The sequence below is a fragment of the Pipra filicauda genome, unplaced genomic scaffold (assembly GCF_003945595.2).
Source record: "Pipra filicauda isolate LSUMZ 115617 unplaced genomic scaffold, ASM394559v2 scaffold307_size998922_pilon, whole genome shotgun sequence".
In the NCBI taxonomy this organism is placed as follows: Eukaryota; Metazoa; Chordata; class Aves; order Passeriformes; family Pipridae; genus Pipra; species Pipra filicauda.
The window spans coordinates 72997-92329 of record NW_024104429.1 but is presented as its reverse complement, the minus strand read 5'-3'; the positions used below and the strand labels follow the sequence as shown (position 1 = coordinate 92329).

Genomic DNA, 19333 nt, shown 5'->3' with positions numbered 1-19333 from the left:
TGCTCTTGGCACACAGCCCTCGGTGTAATAAAGTCTTCCCATCTGCAGGGAGGTTCTTCGACGTCTGAACCCCTTCTAGGGCTGAAGAAGAACCAGAACTGGAAATACCATAATGGCTCCTATAAATAAAGGGTTTCTATTTGCACAATTAACAGCAAATGAAATTATATTTGGTGGTTTGATAAATTATTTAAACTAATTCAAACATCGAGGGGTTTTGGGGAGAAGGCTTCTGGAAATGTTCATAGTCGGTAAAACTTTGGCTGTGGAATATTAAAAATCAGCTAATTAAAAGGAGGAGGTGAGCTGAGGACACTAACTGACAATATAAATGGATTATTTCGTGAGAAATTCTGAAGGAGGCACTGAGGTGAAGAGCTGAATGTCACTGAGAGAATTCCATCTATCACTGACCATTTTAAATCCTTTCAGCTCTTCAGCTTGATTTCTTGTTAAAGATATGCAGCTTTTTGGAGTTATTGTTTCTCTTTGGTTACTTCCGCTCCATTTTATGAACTCTTACATAAAAGGTTTAATTAGAAATATCTCAGTGTGGTTTTTTTTACAGCACAGAGGAGTGGTGAGCTGGGTCGATGCCGTGCCTTTTTGGTTCCGTAGTGTAACAAAAGTATGAAACCCAAATGGAAACAGGATGAATCTGTTCTCACAGTCAAACTGAAAGTCTAAAAAGTGAAATGAGAAGATCAGCAGGATACAATTTAAGTTCCTTTTTGCCACTTTGGCTGCAGAGGAGTCCTATTCAGCACTAGCCATAGAATCACAGAATCACGAAATCACAGAATGGTTTGGTTGGAAGGGACCTTAAAGATCATCTGGTTTCATCCCCTACCATGGCCAGGGACACCTTCCACTAGACCAGACTGGGAGTGGTTGTTTCCACTTGCTCCTTGGGGTAACCTCATAGGAACTTCTGACTCCTTCCTGTGGGTTGTGCTGCACCTGTGGGAAATGGCTCTTTTCCCTTTCCTGTCCCCTCCTACCATTTTCTCTCTGTCCTTCTTCTAGGAAATGTTGTGGTAAATTTGTCCCACCTGGAGCCTTTTCCATTCTTTTTCCTCATATGTGTACCCAGCTGATTGGTTTTGTTCCCACTAAAATTGTTGGGAAGTAGAAGTGCTTCCCACCAGTGACCAAGATTGTTCTTACTACAAATAACCACAGCTAATTCTGAAAGAAAATCCACCAGACTGTGGGAAGGCTTTGAGGAAAATTATAGGGGAACCAGGTAGGACCAGCAGGATTATTTCCTTTCTGTTCCTCTGAGGATGAATATTGATTTGAAATAAGTTCTAACAGTCTGTTACAGCACATCTGAGGATTTTTTTCTCGGGGTCAGGTTGTAGTTCTCAGAGTGACACCATTATTTCCTTATTCTGAGGGAAAAAAAATGCTGATTCTTTGAACTTCTGGATTAGTCAGAGCAGACAGTGTTGACGAGGTGTAATTGCTGCTTCAGTCGAGAGGGAAGGTAATGCCTCTGTTGTTTCGAAGTTCTTTAGGCAATTCTCCTGTGATCTAAAGCTGTTCATCTTTGAAAAGCAATCTGCTCCTGAGTGAGAGGAACCTTTCATAGGCTTCACGTTGGCTTACAAAAAATAAAAATAAAACCAGAAATAAAAATAGAAATAAAAATATCGAAGTTAGAAGTCACTCCTTAATCTTTTTTTAGTTGTACAATGTTGGTTTGCAAGATCTGGACACACCACTGGCTGGTCGCTCTCCTTCCTTATCTCCAGCAGCAACAAAAGTCCCAACCTGGGCTTCAATGATGTCAAAATTCATTATTTTCACCGATGGTCCATATTAAACCAGGAGATCTGGAATAAATTCCATCCCTGACCTAAGGTCAGTTCTTGCCATGATATGAAAGACCATTTCACTTTATTATTAAGCCAATTATCTCTGACTTGTATTTTTATTCTGCTAAATGGCTGATCCTTCCTGCTTCCTACCAGCAGGATTTGACTTCAGATAACGAGCTGCTTCCCTGGACTGCAAAAGGCAAAGTGTGAAAGAGGGAATTGGGTCACCCTGTGCCTGGACAGTGCCTGGAGGACGGGATGACACGGCTTTACATGGAATTTGATGTTCTCTTTTAATCTCAGTGAGCTGATCTTGGTTACACTGTGAAGTACATGAGATAGGAACCAATTTGGTTTTATCAAAATCTAGATTACAGATATCCCAGATGGGTCTTCTTTTAGTCCTCTGCATTCCAGACTAAATTTGATCCCAGTTTTAAATCCTTTTTATGAGCTAGACCAGCTCTCTGTGCCTCATTTAGGTTTTCTTCATTTCAGGTGCCCATTAGCTGATAAAATGCTGTCACACTTTTCCCCATCATCTCTTTAATATATCCAAAGATCCTTTTTATTTTTATTACCTTTTTTTTTTTTTAATTTAATTCAAATTTCTCTTGGTACTGAATTGGTGTTTCTACTGAGCCCTCCTCAGATTACTCACAAATTCTGATTTTTGTTGTTTGGTGACAACTCATTCAGGACCCATCACTGGGCCAGAATCACCTGGTTGCTGCCCTGCATGAAATTCAACAATTCTACTGAAGTCAGTTGAGTAAATCTGGAGTTTCTGTTGGTATAAATGAAATAAAAGCCTCCCTGGTGTGATCAAAGAGCTTGTTATATCCCCACCAAAAGGCAGATGTGGTTGTCCAGCTTATTTATTTTAGTATTTATTTATTATGATTTCAGTGAAGAATAAGATTTTTTTTCCCATTCATGGATATATAATGACAACAGATATGCCTAATTTCTTAAATAATGATAATATATATAAAATAAAAAATGCTTGTGTAGCGCTCAGTGCAAGGGACTTTCACCCTGAGAGATCTAAACTCACCAATGTAACTATTAATTAGAATTGAAGTGAATTATGTAGCCTTCATATTTTCTGAGGGTGGATCTTTCAATAACATTATGAGTCATAAACACGTAAGAAATGAAAAAATTCTGTTCACAGTGTAACTGAAAAATAGGCATAATATTTTTTTATGTGCTGTAACACCTGCTAATCTTCCTTGTCCTTCATCTGCTGTCATAAAGTTTAAAGTTCAGACTCTGACTCTTTTGGCTCTGTTGGCATCAGTGGCTTGGATATTGTGAATTAACTTGAAATTATTTACGTGACCTTGTGTAAACACACCCTTGAAATTTGCTTTTATAATCAATATTATTGCTGTTATATAGTAATTATGATTATTTTATTATCAATTCCTTTATCCATATCCCCCCAGAAACAAACCCAGTTTCAGAATTTCAAGACAACTTAGACACCCACGTTTTTATATTTTAATGCTCTATTTAGAATATTTAAAATATTTTACTAATTTTTGGTTACAAACATATAAAAAGTATTAATTTTTTTCTCCTTTAACTGCTGTAATATCATCTCTCTGGATGGTTTATTCATGATGGCCTTGTCCAAACAAGTATAAAATCGTGTGTAAAAAACTTAATAAATGGTGGTAAATCAGAATAGTTTTAGGAAAATAGAAAAGGGTTGTGCTTTGTATCTCAGGTAAAAAAACCTGAATGTGCCCTGGTTAATTCTCCCCTGATTTTATTGTGTCTTTGAAGGCAGGACTGGTCACACCGAGGCCGTTCGAGTGGTTTATCAGCCAGAAAACATCAGCTTTGAGCAACTGCTCAAGGTCTTCTGGGAGAATCACGACCCGACACAAGGTAGAGTGATGAGTGAGCCAGTATTTAATTATCTTACTAATTACAGCTGGGATAATTAGTGTTTGAGCTGCATGGAAGAGATGAACCTTGAAATCACACTGGAGCTCAAGAATATGATTGCAGACATTTATTGACAGAGAAAGAGGGAGAGAGAGAATGAGAGCACAGAACCTCACAATGCCCCTCCTCCCTTCCAGCTGGCTGGGCTGGGAAAATTCCCACAGAGTGGCTCAGGAGACAATGGAAAATTCTTTTCAACTTTGATTATGACAATTTACGCTGTAATGTCTTTTGTCCCTTAAATTAACGTGTATTTCTTTGCAGATTCAAAACCTCTATTATTTTGTTTTATTTCGTTTCATTTTATTTCATTTCATTTCATTTCATTTCATTTTATTTCATTTCATTTCTACAAGTCATAAAAATTTTGGGGTTTTCTATTCTTCAATGATACTGAATATACTTTCTGATTAGAAAAAGGGAGCAAAAAGAGGTGAGAGATGGTGTGTGGAGGCATCAGTGGATCATTCCATCTATTTGCCTGATTCAAACCTTTTAATTTAATTTATCTTTCTTGGAAAGGGCTTTGTGGTGACATTTCCCACATCTGTGCAAACAGAAATGGGAAACTGTGTTGAGAAAACATTTTGCCTGTTTATGTAGTTCCAATAAACATCATCCTTTCTACCATTTCCCAGAAATACTGCACACAGTAACTCATTGCACTGTTTTAACAGCTCTCATAATGATGCCACTTGTTACTACATCTGGGAATAAGAAAAAAATGCAGTTGATACCTTCAAAATGTGATGCCATTCCTAGGAAAGAGTAACTCTAAGAGGGATTCAGGGGTTGTTGTGGATAAGTGTCTTTCAGTGAGCCCAGAGCACAATGCAGAGATAAAAGTGGTTGTTGAAACTCTTTTTTGTATGAAAAGGGCCTTAATCAGGAGTGTTAAAGCTGTTTTCTCTCTTCAGGGTCAGTAAAATCAGAACATTTTGTGCAGTTCCTGAGTTGCCATCTCAGGGATCATATGGAAATACTGCTGGGCATTTGAAGAGGGACAGAGAAAGGGTACAGAGCCCAGAAACCCAACCTGGTGCTGGGAATAAACGCGTTCTACTAGTTGAAGAGACACAGCACTATGTCAGGAGAGGTTCAGGTTGGATCTCAGGAAAAGGTCCTTCCCCCAGAGGGTGGTGGGGCACTGAACAGGCTCCCTAGGAAATGGTCACTTCCCAGGGCTGCCAGAGCTCGGGAAGTGTTTGGACAACGCTCTCAGGGACAGGGTGGGATTGTTGAGGTGTCCTGTGCAGGGCCAGGAGTTGGATTGGATGATCCTTGTGGGTCCCTTCCAACTCAGGATATTCTGTGAACACCATGATCAAGGAACCCTTGCAGGAACCTGACAGTGAGTTGACAACCCGACCCCTGATAAACCAGGACAAGCTCCAGTAGCTGGAAGCCGAAGTTTGAAAAGTTCCACCTCGGAATAAAGCAGCTTCACATCTCCCAGTGTAATTAAACATGGGAGTCTTTTTCCATCACCATCATTTCGAGTCTCTGAGGGGAGACAATTTATCATTTTAAAAGAGGTGTTTGATTCGAGTCAGGAGAAGAAATTCTGTGTCTGTCAAGGGTGGTGGCCCACACTGGTGATTTATGAGCCTCCCTTCCCAACCCCTTCCCTTCTGGCTGGTTCAGGGACATTTGTCTGCACATCCCTGGAGTACTTGCAGCTCTGCATTAAGACAGACCCACCATGGAAGAGGGTTGGAACTGGTCTTTAAGGTCCCTTCCAAACCATTTCTCTGATTCAACATTAACCATCCTCACTTCATGCTCTTGGGCCTTCCTGGTTTGCTCTGAGGGGTCAGGAAGAGGTTTTCTCCCTTGATTTTTTTGTTTTGATTATTTTTTTCTTTGGATTATCAGAAGCTGACCATCATCAGAGGGTGACTTCTTTCTTTCAGCCTGGAAAAGGGAAGGGTTTGAGGTGACATAATTGAGGTCTTCCAGTACCTGAAGGGAGCCTACAAGAAACGGGGAGAGAGGCTATTTACAAAGGCCTGGAGTGACAGGAAAAGAGGGATCTGAGGTCTTTTCCAACCTAAGTGATCCTGTGTTTCTGGTCTCTGTTCAAGAACTTTGCAAAGCTCATCCCACCTCTGCCACCTTTGTTGATTTGAGGAGAACTTAAGCCATGAGGTCCCAGTGTCAAATTTCTTAGTTCTGTAAGATGTTTATCTCCCCTTTCAAATTTGAGCAAAACATCTTTCAGGTGGGATTATTTCTTTGCCTTGATTTTCATCTCCTCCCTGTTTTTAGCTGCCTGTGGGAAATGTGGTTTTATGTAAAGACAATGAAAGTGAGTTAACTTTCTGACCTGCAGTATTTTTCTCCTTCCCTGAGGTTCAGCTGTGTGCACACAGTGAGTTTTATTTAGGCAACCTTATGGGAATGCAGGACTTGGTCTGTCAAAGAGAAGTTTTTTCCTAAGTGGATAAATTAGAAAGATTTCTTATTCATGAAGTTCAGCACAGTCTTTGGCTGAATCCAGTATCTCATACAACCAGTGAATGCTGGACTTCTTGAGTACAGCTCTTACTCCAGAGTAGAAGAGCTTTGTCTGTTTTATCTTTTCCCAGAAGCTGGGGTAACACCATTTCATCTCTTCTACCCCTAGCAGAGACAACACACTTGTATGATTGTTCTGATGTCATTAAACATCAAATATGTACATTCTGTTGCAGATAAAGACCTTTCAAATATCAGCCTGGTTGGTACCAAGTTGCTAAAGAGCACAGACTGGCAGTCCCGTCATTCATTGTTGTAGGAGGGCATTAATATTCAGAAATTCCTTCTTTCCAAGCAGTTGGCCTTTAAGATGAGACTGACATCTCACTGGGATTCGAATTGTCTCTGGGAAGCAGCCTGGCTCTTGTTTCATGAAGCTCTTGAGTGTGAGGATTGTACAGAAGTCAGTTGAAAAGCAAGAACCTTTGATCAAGTCAAACAGTCTCTGAGTTGAAAGAGATTCTCCCAGATGAGCATCTCCTAAGCGTGGGGCCCTGATAAAGTCCTCTCGACTATTAATTTAGGCTCTATTTTATAATTCATTAGAATTGGGATCCTGAAAAAGCAACAAACAACCCCGTGACTTCTGCCAAGTGGCATATGGCTGTCATCTCTGCTCAGCCTCTGGTGCTGGGAGCAGCATTCCTTCCCTCCCAGGAATGATCTTATCTACCAGAGGATTGCTCTGTATAGCTCTGTAAGTGCTCTGAGATCGTTGTTTCTTTGTCATTCATACAGAAAAGGAGAATGGTCATGAGAGGCTGAAAATATAGCAAAAAAAGAAATCTTCCGACTAATCACTTTGTGGATAATTTTGTTTTTCTGAAGTTTCTAGATGTGTAGGGCAGAGTCTGTAGTGCCTGTTTTTTGCTCTAATGGGGCCAACCTTCAGAACTTTCCAGGTTTTTTGAAGATATAAGCCTGACTCTCCTTAAAATTGCACCCTGGAAATGGTTCTGCTGGGACAGTTTGTGTTGTGCCTCAGGCTGCATTTCAGGATTGCTGTAAACTAATCTTTGACTTCACTGTCAGGGAAAAGGGCAATTTGCTTCTCTTCCCCAGAGCTTTCCACAGGATACAACCTCTGTGCTGACACTGGCAATGCCAAAGTCCTCTGCTCAAGCTGAAAATCAGCCCTGCATGAATGGAAGTGAAATGGGATTTTCAGCCAGGATTTAAATCGCCAGGAGCGTGACTGTAAACGGGACCACCCTTCTGGCATCAGCCCTGTCCTGCAGTGCACGAGCCAGTTCCAAACCCCACTGTGCTTATGTTCAGGGAGGAACATGTCATATTTGATCTGATCAGAAAGTTTGGCCACTCTTTGTGAGGTATCAAAAACTATTTCTCCAAACCTTTGGAAAAATCAAACTGACACCAGAGGAGTGTGTTTGCTGTGGTGCCAAGGTGACTCCTGTAAAGCATCTCAGTGTTCATGGTTCTCCTGACCCTGGGTGAAGTTCTTTGTGTGTCAAAAATTTCAACCCACTCCAAGAAGACTTTAAAGAAAGACTCATTGGCTGTTCAGAGGTCAAGCGCACAAAAAACCTTATTTATCTGTAGAGCAACCTGAGTTAGTGGAATGTGTCTCTGCCCATGGCAGGGGGTGGAAAGAGATCTTTCAGGTCCCTTCCAACCCAAACCATTCTGGGATTCTATGAAAACCCATTTGGGAGAAATGAAAAATCCTTTGCCTCCCTTAGCTCTTTTCTTTCCTGAGTACAACCCAAAACAGGTGCTTGTTTAGGTAGTTCTGCTCCCCACATTCATCAAGAGCACCCAGTCCTTCCCAGCCCGTATCTTAGGTACGACTACAGTCCCCTGTTGTACACAAATCCCACCCTTTTTTCATTCCTTCTGGCTTCCTGTTTGGATTTTTTGAATTAGTGGCAGGAGCTGAGAGTAGTTTTGGCCACCCTTTGACAAAATGGGGTGAAGGGCAAAGCCACCCACGGCCACCCAGGAAACTTCCCTGTGGCCTCACAGGTTCTTTGTGAACGTACAAGACCCAAAGTCACTGTGAGTGATCCCATTCCCCCCTCCTGTCCTGGAGAAGTCCTTATCTTGCCTGTGTTTGTGCAGGAAATGTAAGCAGCACTGATATTTTTCCAGCAGTTGAGGACCATCTGTCCTACAACAAACTCATCACCTGCCAGATCCGTTCAGAACATCTCTGAGCCCATATGTCTTGTGTATACATGAGAAAGAAAAGATGTACAAGCCTTTTCTCCTCCCTTTGACCTTCCAAACACGCTGGCATTTAGCCTTAGTGCTGAGACAGGAATTCTCCAGATTAATATCTGCTTTTCGTTGTGCTGACCCACTTTAGTTGCAGAGGGTATATTTATTTCTCACCAGTTTTTGAAGGATTGTACTTTTTTTAGGCCTTGCATAAGGAATCTATCATCTGCAAATAATTAAAATTAGACACTAGAAATGACATTGTATTGCTAATGAGCAGATGTGTCTACTTATACCAGTGGAAGAACAGCTGTACACATAAAAAACGCTACAGCGACCCTAAAGCAGCATTATGAATTCTGCTACAGGCCTGGAACTTCCTTTAGAGATTAAAGAGGGAAAAAAGAGAATCTCTCCCTGTAAAATATAACCATTTTTTATCTTTTTCCTTTACATTTCTCTCACTTGCTTCCCTTAATAATTCGAATTAAATTTGCAAGTCTCAGATTAAAGCACCTCTGTCGTGGATTTCGAGGGTTATTAAGAGTCTTGATGGTTTCAGCATTATTAAAGGTGTAACAAAAACACAGCAGAAATACAAAATCTATTGTCACCAGGCATATTAAATATATTCAAAACAGAATTACCAACCCCTCAGGGAGCCATTCTTGGTCCAATACTCTTCAATATTTTCATTAATGACTTGGAGGATACAGTGGAGAGGATGCTAATTAAATCAGTGGCAAAGACATTGCTGGGAGGCTCCTGAAGGAAGCGACTAAAACACAGCTCTGTGTTGATAAATGAACAGAAACCATGGAAGTCGATGTGCTGAGGCACAATAAAGATAAATGTGTCTTGGTTCCTGCAGGTTTGAACGTTCAACTGTGCACTGAGTTGTTTGGTAGGAGACAGTGACTTCTGAGACAGTGTCTTCTCTTGACTTCAGGTTCTTCTAATTCCTGCTCTTTCCAATGAGATGCCAGTGGTGGGACAGCTGACTGATGTCAACCCATCCCACCAGCATCCACTTTAGTCCCTTGCCCGTAATCACCTCCAAAATACCTGTAGTAAAGTCAGTAGTAAAGTCTTTGCCCGTGATGTTTACCCAGTGCTGCACTTTGAGGATGCAGCTTCAGTTCTTTCATGAACCAAAATGTCTCATGTTCTGTTGTTCCCATTCTTTGTGTTCCTCTAGAGCTAAACAAGCATTAAAAATAAATCAGTGTTATTAGACTGCTTTGGGTCCCCAGGAGTTTTAGCTGTCGTGACCTAATTTGCACGTTGGACTCTTCTTATCCATGTAAATTGGAATAAACTTTTACTGGCCTATATTTCCAGTTTGGGAGATGATGTTTTCTTTGCATCTTTTCTAATGAAGGGAATTATTAGGGTGGTTGCTGACAAGGCTGAATTCTTTGCACTGTGAGGTGCTGAATCAATTCTGGCTCAAGGGCAAAATTCCTTCTGGGCTCTGAGTTCTTCTTACCTTTAAACTACTTTTAGGCTGTTTGTTTCATATTTGACAAGGATGTGTCAACCAGCTCCCCAGAACTACTAAAAATTAACTTTATCTTTCGGTATTGTGAAGGTCAGTAATCAAATAGTTCCCTGAGGATGAGAAAATGTTTCCTTGAAGATGAAACGGGGCTTGGAGCAACCTGGGATAGTGGAAGGTGTCCCTGCCCATGGCAGGGGGTTGGAACAAGATGGTCTTTAAAGGTCCTTTCAACCTAAAGCATTCCATGATTCCATGAAGCTGATGTGGTGGGAATAACAACCTCTAGATTTTCATGTGTGTTTATAGAATTAGAAAAGAGCAACCTCAGAATGTGTTTTCCTGCAGAATTTTTGGATGGACTCTTCCTAATCTTTAGGCAAGGAAAGCAACAAAGTCGAAATAAAGTGATACCAAACATTTCTTTTCTTCTTCAAATAACTCACCAGTGAATTTACTGTACTTGGGTCTAGAAATCTGAGGCACTGAAGCGTGGCTTCATTAATCATAGTTTATGGTGATTATTAGTAGGCTTTTAATCTTTGTTTTCGTGTATAATTAGGTACAAGAGGTCAAAGCTGACTCTCTTCTGAACAACAATATTTTCAGTGAATGACTGTTTTTCCCCGTCTGCAATTTTCTCCTGCATATTTATAAGAGCTCAGTTGTCTGTGTTGGGAGAGAGCAATGTCCCCTGAGCTTATCTGCTGATAAAGGCGAATGACAACACTGTTATTTTTGTTATCACTAATTATTTTTATTGCTATTGCAACAGCACCTGGTGGTTCGTAGTAGGTTTAGATTCACGGTGCTAACACGTGTTTGAATTGAGGCAAGACACCAGTGAACAACTGATAAATGAAAAGAGAAGGCACATAAAGAAAACAACACAAATGTGTGTGATTCCATAACCAAGCCCTGTGCAGCACCAGACCTGAATTGTTGTGTTTCTTAATTATATTTTTTCGCATGATCAGTTGTTTTCCAGCATCACAGCACAGCTAATCCGTGGAGAAAATAAAACAGGCAAAGAGGGCCCAAATCAGATGCTGAAACAGAAATGTCTTTTTCCATGTCAGGTCCTCTTGTGCATTATACCAGTTTCCATCTGTGCCATAGAAGATATGGAGCATCTTTATGCCCTGTGTCATGTCCTTCAGTCTCCTCCAGACATCTCTGCTCTGTGCACTTACTTGGGTTTGAAGAATGTTAAGATCTTCAGTCAGGTTGGTCTGACCAGTGTAGACTTGTCAGGTGGGATAAGCTGAGCTAAATCCAACTGAATTTAGATGTTTCCATAGGCATGGAGAGTCTCAGCACCCATGGATGTTGGTAGAGATTCAGTCAACACACCTGACTCTCCCCAAAGGAAGCATCTATGTTTGGGCAGCTTTTGGTTGCCCACTCCTGGAAGCTGTTCCTGCTGCACCAATAAATATTGATAAAAATCTCACTCCCTTCCCATGTACACAGAATCATGGAATAGTCTGAGTTGGAAGGGGCCTTAAGGATCGTCTCGTTCCAACCTTGACACCTTCCACCATCCCAGGTTTCTCCAAGCCCCGTCCAACCTGGCCTTGGACACTTCCAGGGATGGAGCAGCCACAGCTTCTCTGGGCAACCTGTGCCAGGGCCTCCCCACCCTCACAGACAACAATTCCTTCCCAATATCTCATCTCTCCCTGCCCTCTGGCAGTGGGAAGCCATTCCCTGTGTCCTGTCTCTCCATCCCTTGTCCCCAGTCCCTCTCTAGATCTCCTGGAACCCCTTTAGGCACTGGAAAGGGCTCTGAGGTCTCCCTGGATCCTTCTCTTCTCCAGCTGAACACTCCCAGCTCTCCTAGCCCATCTCCAGAGCAGAGGGGCTCCAGCCCTTGGAGCATCTCTGTGGCTTCCTCTGGACTTGCCCCAGCAGGTCAAGGTTCATCCATCTCAGAGACAGATTTTTGAGAGAAGGCACTTTTCAAAAAAGCCTAATGTCTCTTTATGACAGAAAAAGTCTAAAAACTTATCTAAAACTAATAATTTAACTTTTGATTAAAGTTAAAGCATGTTTGATTGAAGTTAAAAGTTCCCTACAATAAGTTTAGTGCCATTAAGGATCATTTATGTTTATAATTCACTGTTCTATTCATCAGTTCTAGGCACTGCTGGTAAATATGTATTTTCAATTAATAATTAGAAGTGGATTCAAATTCCTGTCTGCCAGTGGCAGTTAAAACTTGAGCTTTTTGATATTCATCAAAACCAACCTGTGGGGTTTTTTTTTGGGCTCAGATAGATCATGGACCTCCTTCAAAGGTCAAAGAGTGTTTATAGAGCATTTAAGGAATGTTATATCTGAATGAATTAATAAATAATGAAGCATACAGGGAACTCTCAAATCAAGGCTTCCTTAAGCCTTTCTAGTTTTGTGATGTGAAGTTTTGTGATGTTTTGTATATGAACTGTTAGAGGAACAATATTGCATATGGAACGTGAATCACAGAATGGGTTGGGTTGGAAAGGACCTTAAAGATCATCTCAAATACCATCTTCTTTTTTCAAAAGAAGACCAGAAATACAGTTTCCTCCTTGACACTGAAAACTGTGTTTATTGAAAACTTTCTGAACCTTTGGTCTGTTGACAGTGTAAAAGTTTCCTTTAATATGTCCAAGCTCATTAATGTATTTTTAACCTTCTGAAGAAACTCTTTTATATTTCATTTATCCTTCCTGCACCACAGCACCTTGAAAATCATCAAGAACTCTCAATCCACAGCCCTGTAACTAACTTCTTTCCTATTAACATTTTTCTCCTTTAATCATATGCTATAAAGAGTTTTACTTTCCCCTGGCAACTTTTAAGCTGTATAGATGTAATCATTATAGTGAGTGATGACATCAAGCCAGGGTGACATGGTGCAATTGATTTTTACTAAATAATTCTATGATGAGCTGGAAGAAGGAGTTTTATTAGTCTTAACTCAGCAAGGATTGATTGGGGAAAAGAAAACGGCCAATCAGTGTATCAGGTTTCTGGGGGGATAAGAAAATAAGTGACAGCTGCAGAAAAGTCTATAAATCACAGAAAAAATTATGATAAAAATAAGAGCTGTGAACTGCCCTTTAAAATTTCACTGGATGGCAGAGAAGAGTCTCACAGACCTCAGTCATTTATCTCCATTATGCCTGGGATCTTCTGGGAATAGCAAAGTTGAAGGATGATGCCATTACATTTTTTTATTATTTTTAAATGGAGAGAAGATAAGGAGTGGTGTCTAAGTATTACTTTCAAGCCATTAGAGGATTGAGTCTTCAAAAGAATTCCTTGATTTAGCCAATAAAATAAAGTGTCTTTTGCTTTAGCTTTCTATAGGTAATATATAAAAGATTCACCATTTTGAACCAGATTTGCTTGTTGGCAATTTCTTAAGAAAAATGTACTGGGAAATATGTTTTTTTTATTAATCACAGAATTACAGAATGATTTGGGTTGGAAGGGACCTTAAAGATCATCCAATTCCACCCCCCTGACCTGGGCAGGGACACCTTCCTCTATCCCAGGTTGCTCCAAGCCCTGTCCAACCTGACCTTGAACACTTCCATGGATAGGGAGTCCATATTCCATTCCATATTCTGGTCCTCCAAACCAAAAGAGAGATGGTATTTACTGCTCTGATGCCAGAGAATATTGGGGAGACCAAAATTAAATCACCCCTACCCAGGTGCATCAGAAGATACCAGTGTTGGTAAGAAAGAGCTTTTTACAGCCATTTCTTTGCCTGTTTTCTACATTTGGGCAAATAACAGCTTTCCAGTGGAAATGTGTTCATATTCCATGGCAATCTCAACCTGGGAATCATTCCTTTTGCAGGATCTGGGAGAGCCTCACAGCTCCCTTTTCTTTCTACCATCCTCTGGCCACAAATTTCTGTTTCATATAAAACAAGTGCTGAGCTCTTGAGGGCATTTAGTGATTAATTGGTGTTCTGGTCTCTGCTGGCACAGTGAGGACATTTTATGTTCTCCAGAGTGGTCCAGGCTGAGTTGCTTTGGTCAGCCAAAGTGAAAGACCTGGATATAATCCCTGCCCAACATCTAAACACACTTAGAGCTCCAGGTGCCCTCATCCTTCCTCATCCTCCAGAAACAAGAGCTTACAGCAACTGGCCAGTGCTCACACAGGATTTGGGCTTATACACTTTGGCACCACATCCAGACATATTTTTGTCTCTTGCTAGAGAGGTGGAAATTCTCTACTTTTTTATCAGCTCTGAAATCAGTCTCTCTGTCTAAACATCTCTTTGATGACAGATTTTGTGGCTGTTCCCAGCATAAACGCTGATTTTCACTGTCTCAGGCACCAGCAGCAAGTGCCAGTCCTACAACTCCAGGGTATGTTTGTTCCTGTCCGTGTTGGGTGTGTTCCTGATCACCTGGTCAGGGAGACAGGTATTTTCCCAGGGCAGGGGTGGAGTTTCCATCCCTGGAGGGATTTCAAAGCCATGTGGATGTGGCATTTGGGGACATGGGTTAGTGGTGGCCTTGGCAGTGCTGGGAAATGGTTGGACTCGATGATCTTAAAGGTCCAACCTAAATCATTCCATGATTCCTCAGGGGTAATATATTTGCTTAACAACTTTAGGAACCTGTGTATGATCTCAGCCTCAAATGAAAAGGAGGATCAGGCCCTACTGACAGATTTGCCTATTTATTATGTCCTTCAGGAAGAGATTTATCCCCTGGAACTACCCTAAAAACTATCCCTAATTTGGCAGGTTGAATGACTTTGAGACTTCTTGCAGCACAGTTGAAGGAAACCAGCATTTTCCTAAAAGATCCAGCTGATGTTCTGTAGGAATTATTCCTTCTGCCAGTTAAGAACTTAAGCACAAATACCTTGTGGAATTTTTAGAGAGCCAAGCACAGGTCACTTTTTATTCAGTAAATGTGTTTTTTTTAAAAGACAAGATTGTTAAGTTTGTTAAGCTCAATCATCCTACCACAGTTGTTTAGTAAATTGAATTTCTTGCCTTGTTTGCTACTCATTGAGTTAGTGAATCCCAGCAAATAGGACTTGCCAGAGGGTTTTAAAAAGTCAGTGATGTACCCTTGAGATGTCAGTTTGTCTGTGTGAGGGACATTACAGATAACAACAGCAACAGTGGCACTTGGTTATGTCTATTACAAGGAATTTATTTTGTCATCCCAAAGTCTTTGTGGCTTAAATAATGTATTAGTTATGTATTGGGGGAGATTTAGGTACAAATTAATTTAAGTAACAAGTGAAAATAAATGACATTTTAGCTTAGATGTTTGATCACATTAAAGCTGCACTTTGAGATAATACATAAAATGTCTGTTCAGTCTTCTTCATTCCATGGGGGTGGTTTAACAGTCCAAACCAGCATTTGGTTCTGAGAGGGGCTGTTATTGCACAGCCTGAATCCTCCTTAGCTTTCTACTTTCATCACTGACATGGTTCAACTCTGGGAGTTTTGGTATCCTGGGCTGATCCCACAGCGTGGGCAGCAGGGGAGGGGGGAATTCTGCCCCTGTGCCCCCTCAGGTGAGACCCCCCCTGCAGAGCTGCCTCCAGCCCTGGGGAACAACAGCACAAGGACGTGGAGCTGCTGGAGAGAGTCCAGAGAAGGCCCCGGAGATGCTCCAAGGGCTGGAGCCCCTCTGCTCTGGAGCCAGGCTGGGAGAGCTGGGGGGGTTCAACTGGAGAAGAGAAGGATCCAGGGAGACCTGAGAGCCCCTTCCAGAGCCTAAAGGGGCTCCAGGAGAGCTGGAGAGGGACTTGGGACAAGGGATGGAGGGACAGGACACAGGGAATGGCTTCCCACTGCCAGAGGGCAGGGAGAGATGGGATATTGGGCAGGAATTGTTGTCTGTGAGGGTGGGGAGGCCCTGGCACAGGTTGCCCAGAGAAGCTGTGGCTGCCCCATCCCTCTTCAAGGCCAGGTTGAATGGAGCTTCGAGCAACCTGGGCTAGTGGAAGGTGTCCCTGTCCATGGCAGGGGTTGGAATGAGATGATCTTTAAGGTTCCTTTCAACCCAAACTGTTTTATGATTCTCTGATTCTATGAAAATGTCTATCCTTGATCTAAAGCCCTCAGGAATGGAATGTGGCTTTAGGTGCATTGCTCAAAGGAGAAACACTCTTTACTGCTTGAATATTGCCTTATTTCCCATCTGCATTTTTTTACACTTTGGCTTTCAATTACCCAACCTCATTAAGCAACTTTGACAAGACTAAAGATCTTTATTTCTCTGGGTTTTTTTCCCCTCTCTAAATGTGTTTTTAAACCAGAGTCAGTTCTTCTCTTAAATTTCTCTTCAATAAATTAATTTAGCTGACTTACTTCTCCGTTACTCTGTCCTGGTGGCACATGCATATATTAAATAATCTTATCTTCTCTCCCAGAGCACATGAACTTGTGCTAAACTCATACTCCAACTCATGGTAGAAATTAGCCCACTGTGGAGTGATCCCCCATTCTGAGAGATTTTTGTGATTTGCTCCCTAGTTGATTGTTAAATAGTTTGTTAAGCAATAAATAGATTTGTAAAATGTTAATGCTTAAGCTCAGACATCAATTAGCATTAACGTATCCTGGCAAAACTAAGGCTTTCCGGGCCTGGACTCATTTTGTTCCTAACTCTTCAGTAGCACTGGATTTACAAGAGCTCCCTGAAAAGCATTTGCAAAGGAATGAGCAAAACATTCCCTGCCTGGCAGTTGACACTATTAAGTATTGATGAAGAGCACAGTCACTGTTTTTAGGTGTAATAATACAATTTACCAGTGAAAAAGTCACACAAATAATCAGAAAACCCCGTAACGTGTTTTGGTTTCAGATTCTTTTATGTAACTGTTGGTCATCAGAAGAAATTTTAGCCCTAATACATATTTTAAAGTATTTCTGTATCTCTCTGTTCATAAATATTTCAACCAGTTTTCATTTGTTTATTGTCCTGTCCTTTAAATCGTTTTTCTGTTGCCTTCTAAAGACAAAGAGGAATAAAACTTACCAGGATTTAATGAGTAATAATATATTGATGTATCTTTTTCCCCAGTATCACAGGCTCTTTCTCTACCCTCTGCCCTTTGCCTGGGGGCTATCAGGACATATATTTTCTTTTCCATTTCATCTCCATAGTCCTGAGAGTTGATGGAAATCTTCAAAGGGGCCTCTGTAGTCTGATGGCAGTCACAAGCCAAACTCTGATGATTTCCAGTTTCACTTGTTTTTTTTCACTCACCCAAGTTCATCAACACTACCAGACAAAACTCAAAATTAACACATTTTATTACAGCAAAGCAAAAAATCATGTTCTTGAGTGCAAAATTGGGAACAAGGTGTGTGAAAAACTGCATAACACCAAACCCGATGTGGGCTGCTCACCTGAGGGGGGCAATCATCATCTCTCTGCTTTGACCCATTATTTTATAGTTTCACAGGTAGAATCCATCTCACATTTTGGAAATTTGTACATGGGCAACTTCATACAACCAGCCTTTCAAAGGGATTATTTAAATATCACAAAACCTTTGTGCCTAAATTACCCATCCAGTCTGGCCTTGAACCCCTCCAGGGATGGGGAGTCCACAACTTCTCTGGGCAACCTGTGCCAAGAGTAACTGGTTTGCTCCAAAGGTATTTTGAACCTTTCTGCCATAAAATTTGTACTCCTCCAGCACAAGAGAAATTATAAGCACTGGGTAAAATCAACATTTTTTGGTAAAATCAACATTTTTGGTAACTATTTGCATGGTTCAAAATGAATATTTTCAGATGGATAGCAGGGAGTGCAGCTGAATTACTGAAAGTTTTGCATCTGGATTTGACTGCTGTGTGATGTAATAAATGTGAAATGCTCATATTTCATTTGCATGTCATTTAAATGGATGTATCAATGTTGAATCTCTTTGGGACTCTTTAACCAAAGACTTGGGCTTCCTAAAAATACCTACTGGAAGAGGCTGTGCCAATCCAGCTGCATGGAGCATCCTAAATTTAGTGGAAGTTGTCCCTGCCCATGGCAGAGGATTGGAACTAGACGGTTTAAGGTCCTTTCCAACCCAAACCGTGCTAAGATTCCATGAAATTCCGGTGTTTTGACCTTCTCCCAGCAGCCCAGGGAGGGGGAGAGGCTGATCCTCATGGTGTTCCGTGTTTTCTCTCTTTCCAGGGATGAGGCAAGGCAATGACGTTGGCACTCAGTATCGCTCGGCTATCTACACGTTCTCCCAGGAACAGATGGAAGCTGCCTTGAGGTCTAAGGAAGAATATCAAAAGGTAACACTGGGAAGGGTGTGGAATTCCTTCCCATATGAGCAGAGGTCAAAGATGTCACCAGTGAGCACAACATCACTCCTTGTGCTGTGCGTTTTCTGTGTTGCTGTTGGAGCTCCTCGTGCAGATAATGAACTTGCATCACAGTTGCTTTAAATTCCAACTTTTATGAATGTGTTGGTTTGTGTGAGTCATTTTATAACTATTCAGAAAAATAGGTCCTTATGCAGAGATATTTTGAATCTCTGGAAGAGATTTTTTTAATGTGGCTGCACCAGAGCAGAAATCTGTGATCCTAGAGCTATTCCAGCATCTCCTGAACCCTGTAGGTTCAGAAGGGTGAACCCAAAATCTCAGATCCAAGAGTTCCTGAACGTTGAGGGAAGGTCCTGATCAATATTTGAGCTGCATAACTCAGGATCACCCACCTGCTGCTTATAAGTTGCTTCTATGAAGCCATTCCATAAATGTCTGTGATGGGATGTGACAGCCCGTGACTTACTAAGAGTATTTGTTTTGACACAAGGATTTGTGTGAGAGAAGATCAACCAATTCCCTTTCTGTACAGCCCTGTTTTTCAGGGAAGATGGATTCTGTCTCTTCCCTGCCACATGAGCTATTATTTAACTAAAGGCAGGGGGATTAGTGTCCTGCAGTGTCTCTGCATTGTGGTTGCTGTCTGAGCTGCCTCGTGCTCTTTTCAAAGCAAGATCCAGTTTCTACAGAAGAGAAATAGAAATTCTTATGACTTTTATGAAATAGAAATTATTTTCATTTCTATGGAATATAAATGCTTATAATTTATATGAAAAAAACCCACTCAGCCTGGGTCATCAGAGCACTGGACTTAAATAGTGCTAAAAGAATCTCAATGTTCATATGCTGAATTATATGATGACTTCACTTGTGTTATGTTAAAGAACCAGGAGCCGAGGTGAATATTTAATGTTAAAAGTAAACAACTGTATTTTTTATATGCCAGTCAGAAGGTTCAAAGAGGAGGTTCAGGTGCTGAAACCCTGTGCAGCAGTTTGGGTTTCCCCAATGTGTGTGTGACTGGGGGGGTTGAGC

General features: G+C 41.2%; 1 protein-coding gene across 1 annotated transcript in view; it reads left to right on the top strand.

Annotated features, from left to right (window-relative positions):
• The window catches only part of LOC113983382 (mitochondrial peptide methionine sulfoxide reductase-like), a 163623-nt gene extending 145176 nt beyond the window's left edge, over positions 1–18447 (top strand). Inside the window, exons 4-5 of the mRNA XM_027712439.2 lie at positions 3618–3722; positions 18159–18447. Of these exons, the coding sequence (XP_027568240.1) occupies positions 3618–3722; positions 18159–18418 (365 nt within the window). The 3' untranslated portion in view covers positions 18419–18447. The remainder of the gene's footprint in view (positions 1–3617; positions 3723–18158) is intronic.
• Positions 18448–19333: the final 886 nt, after the last annotated feature.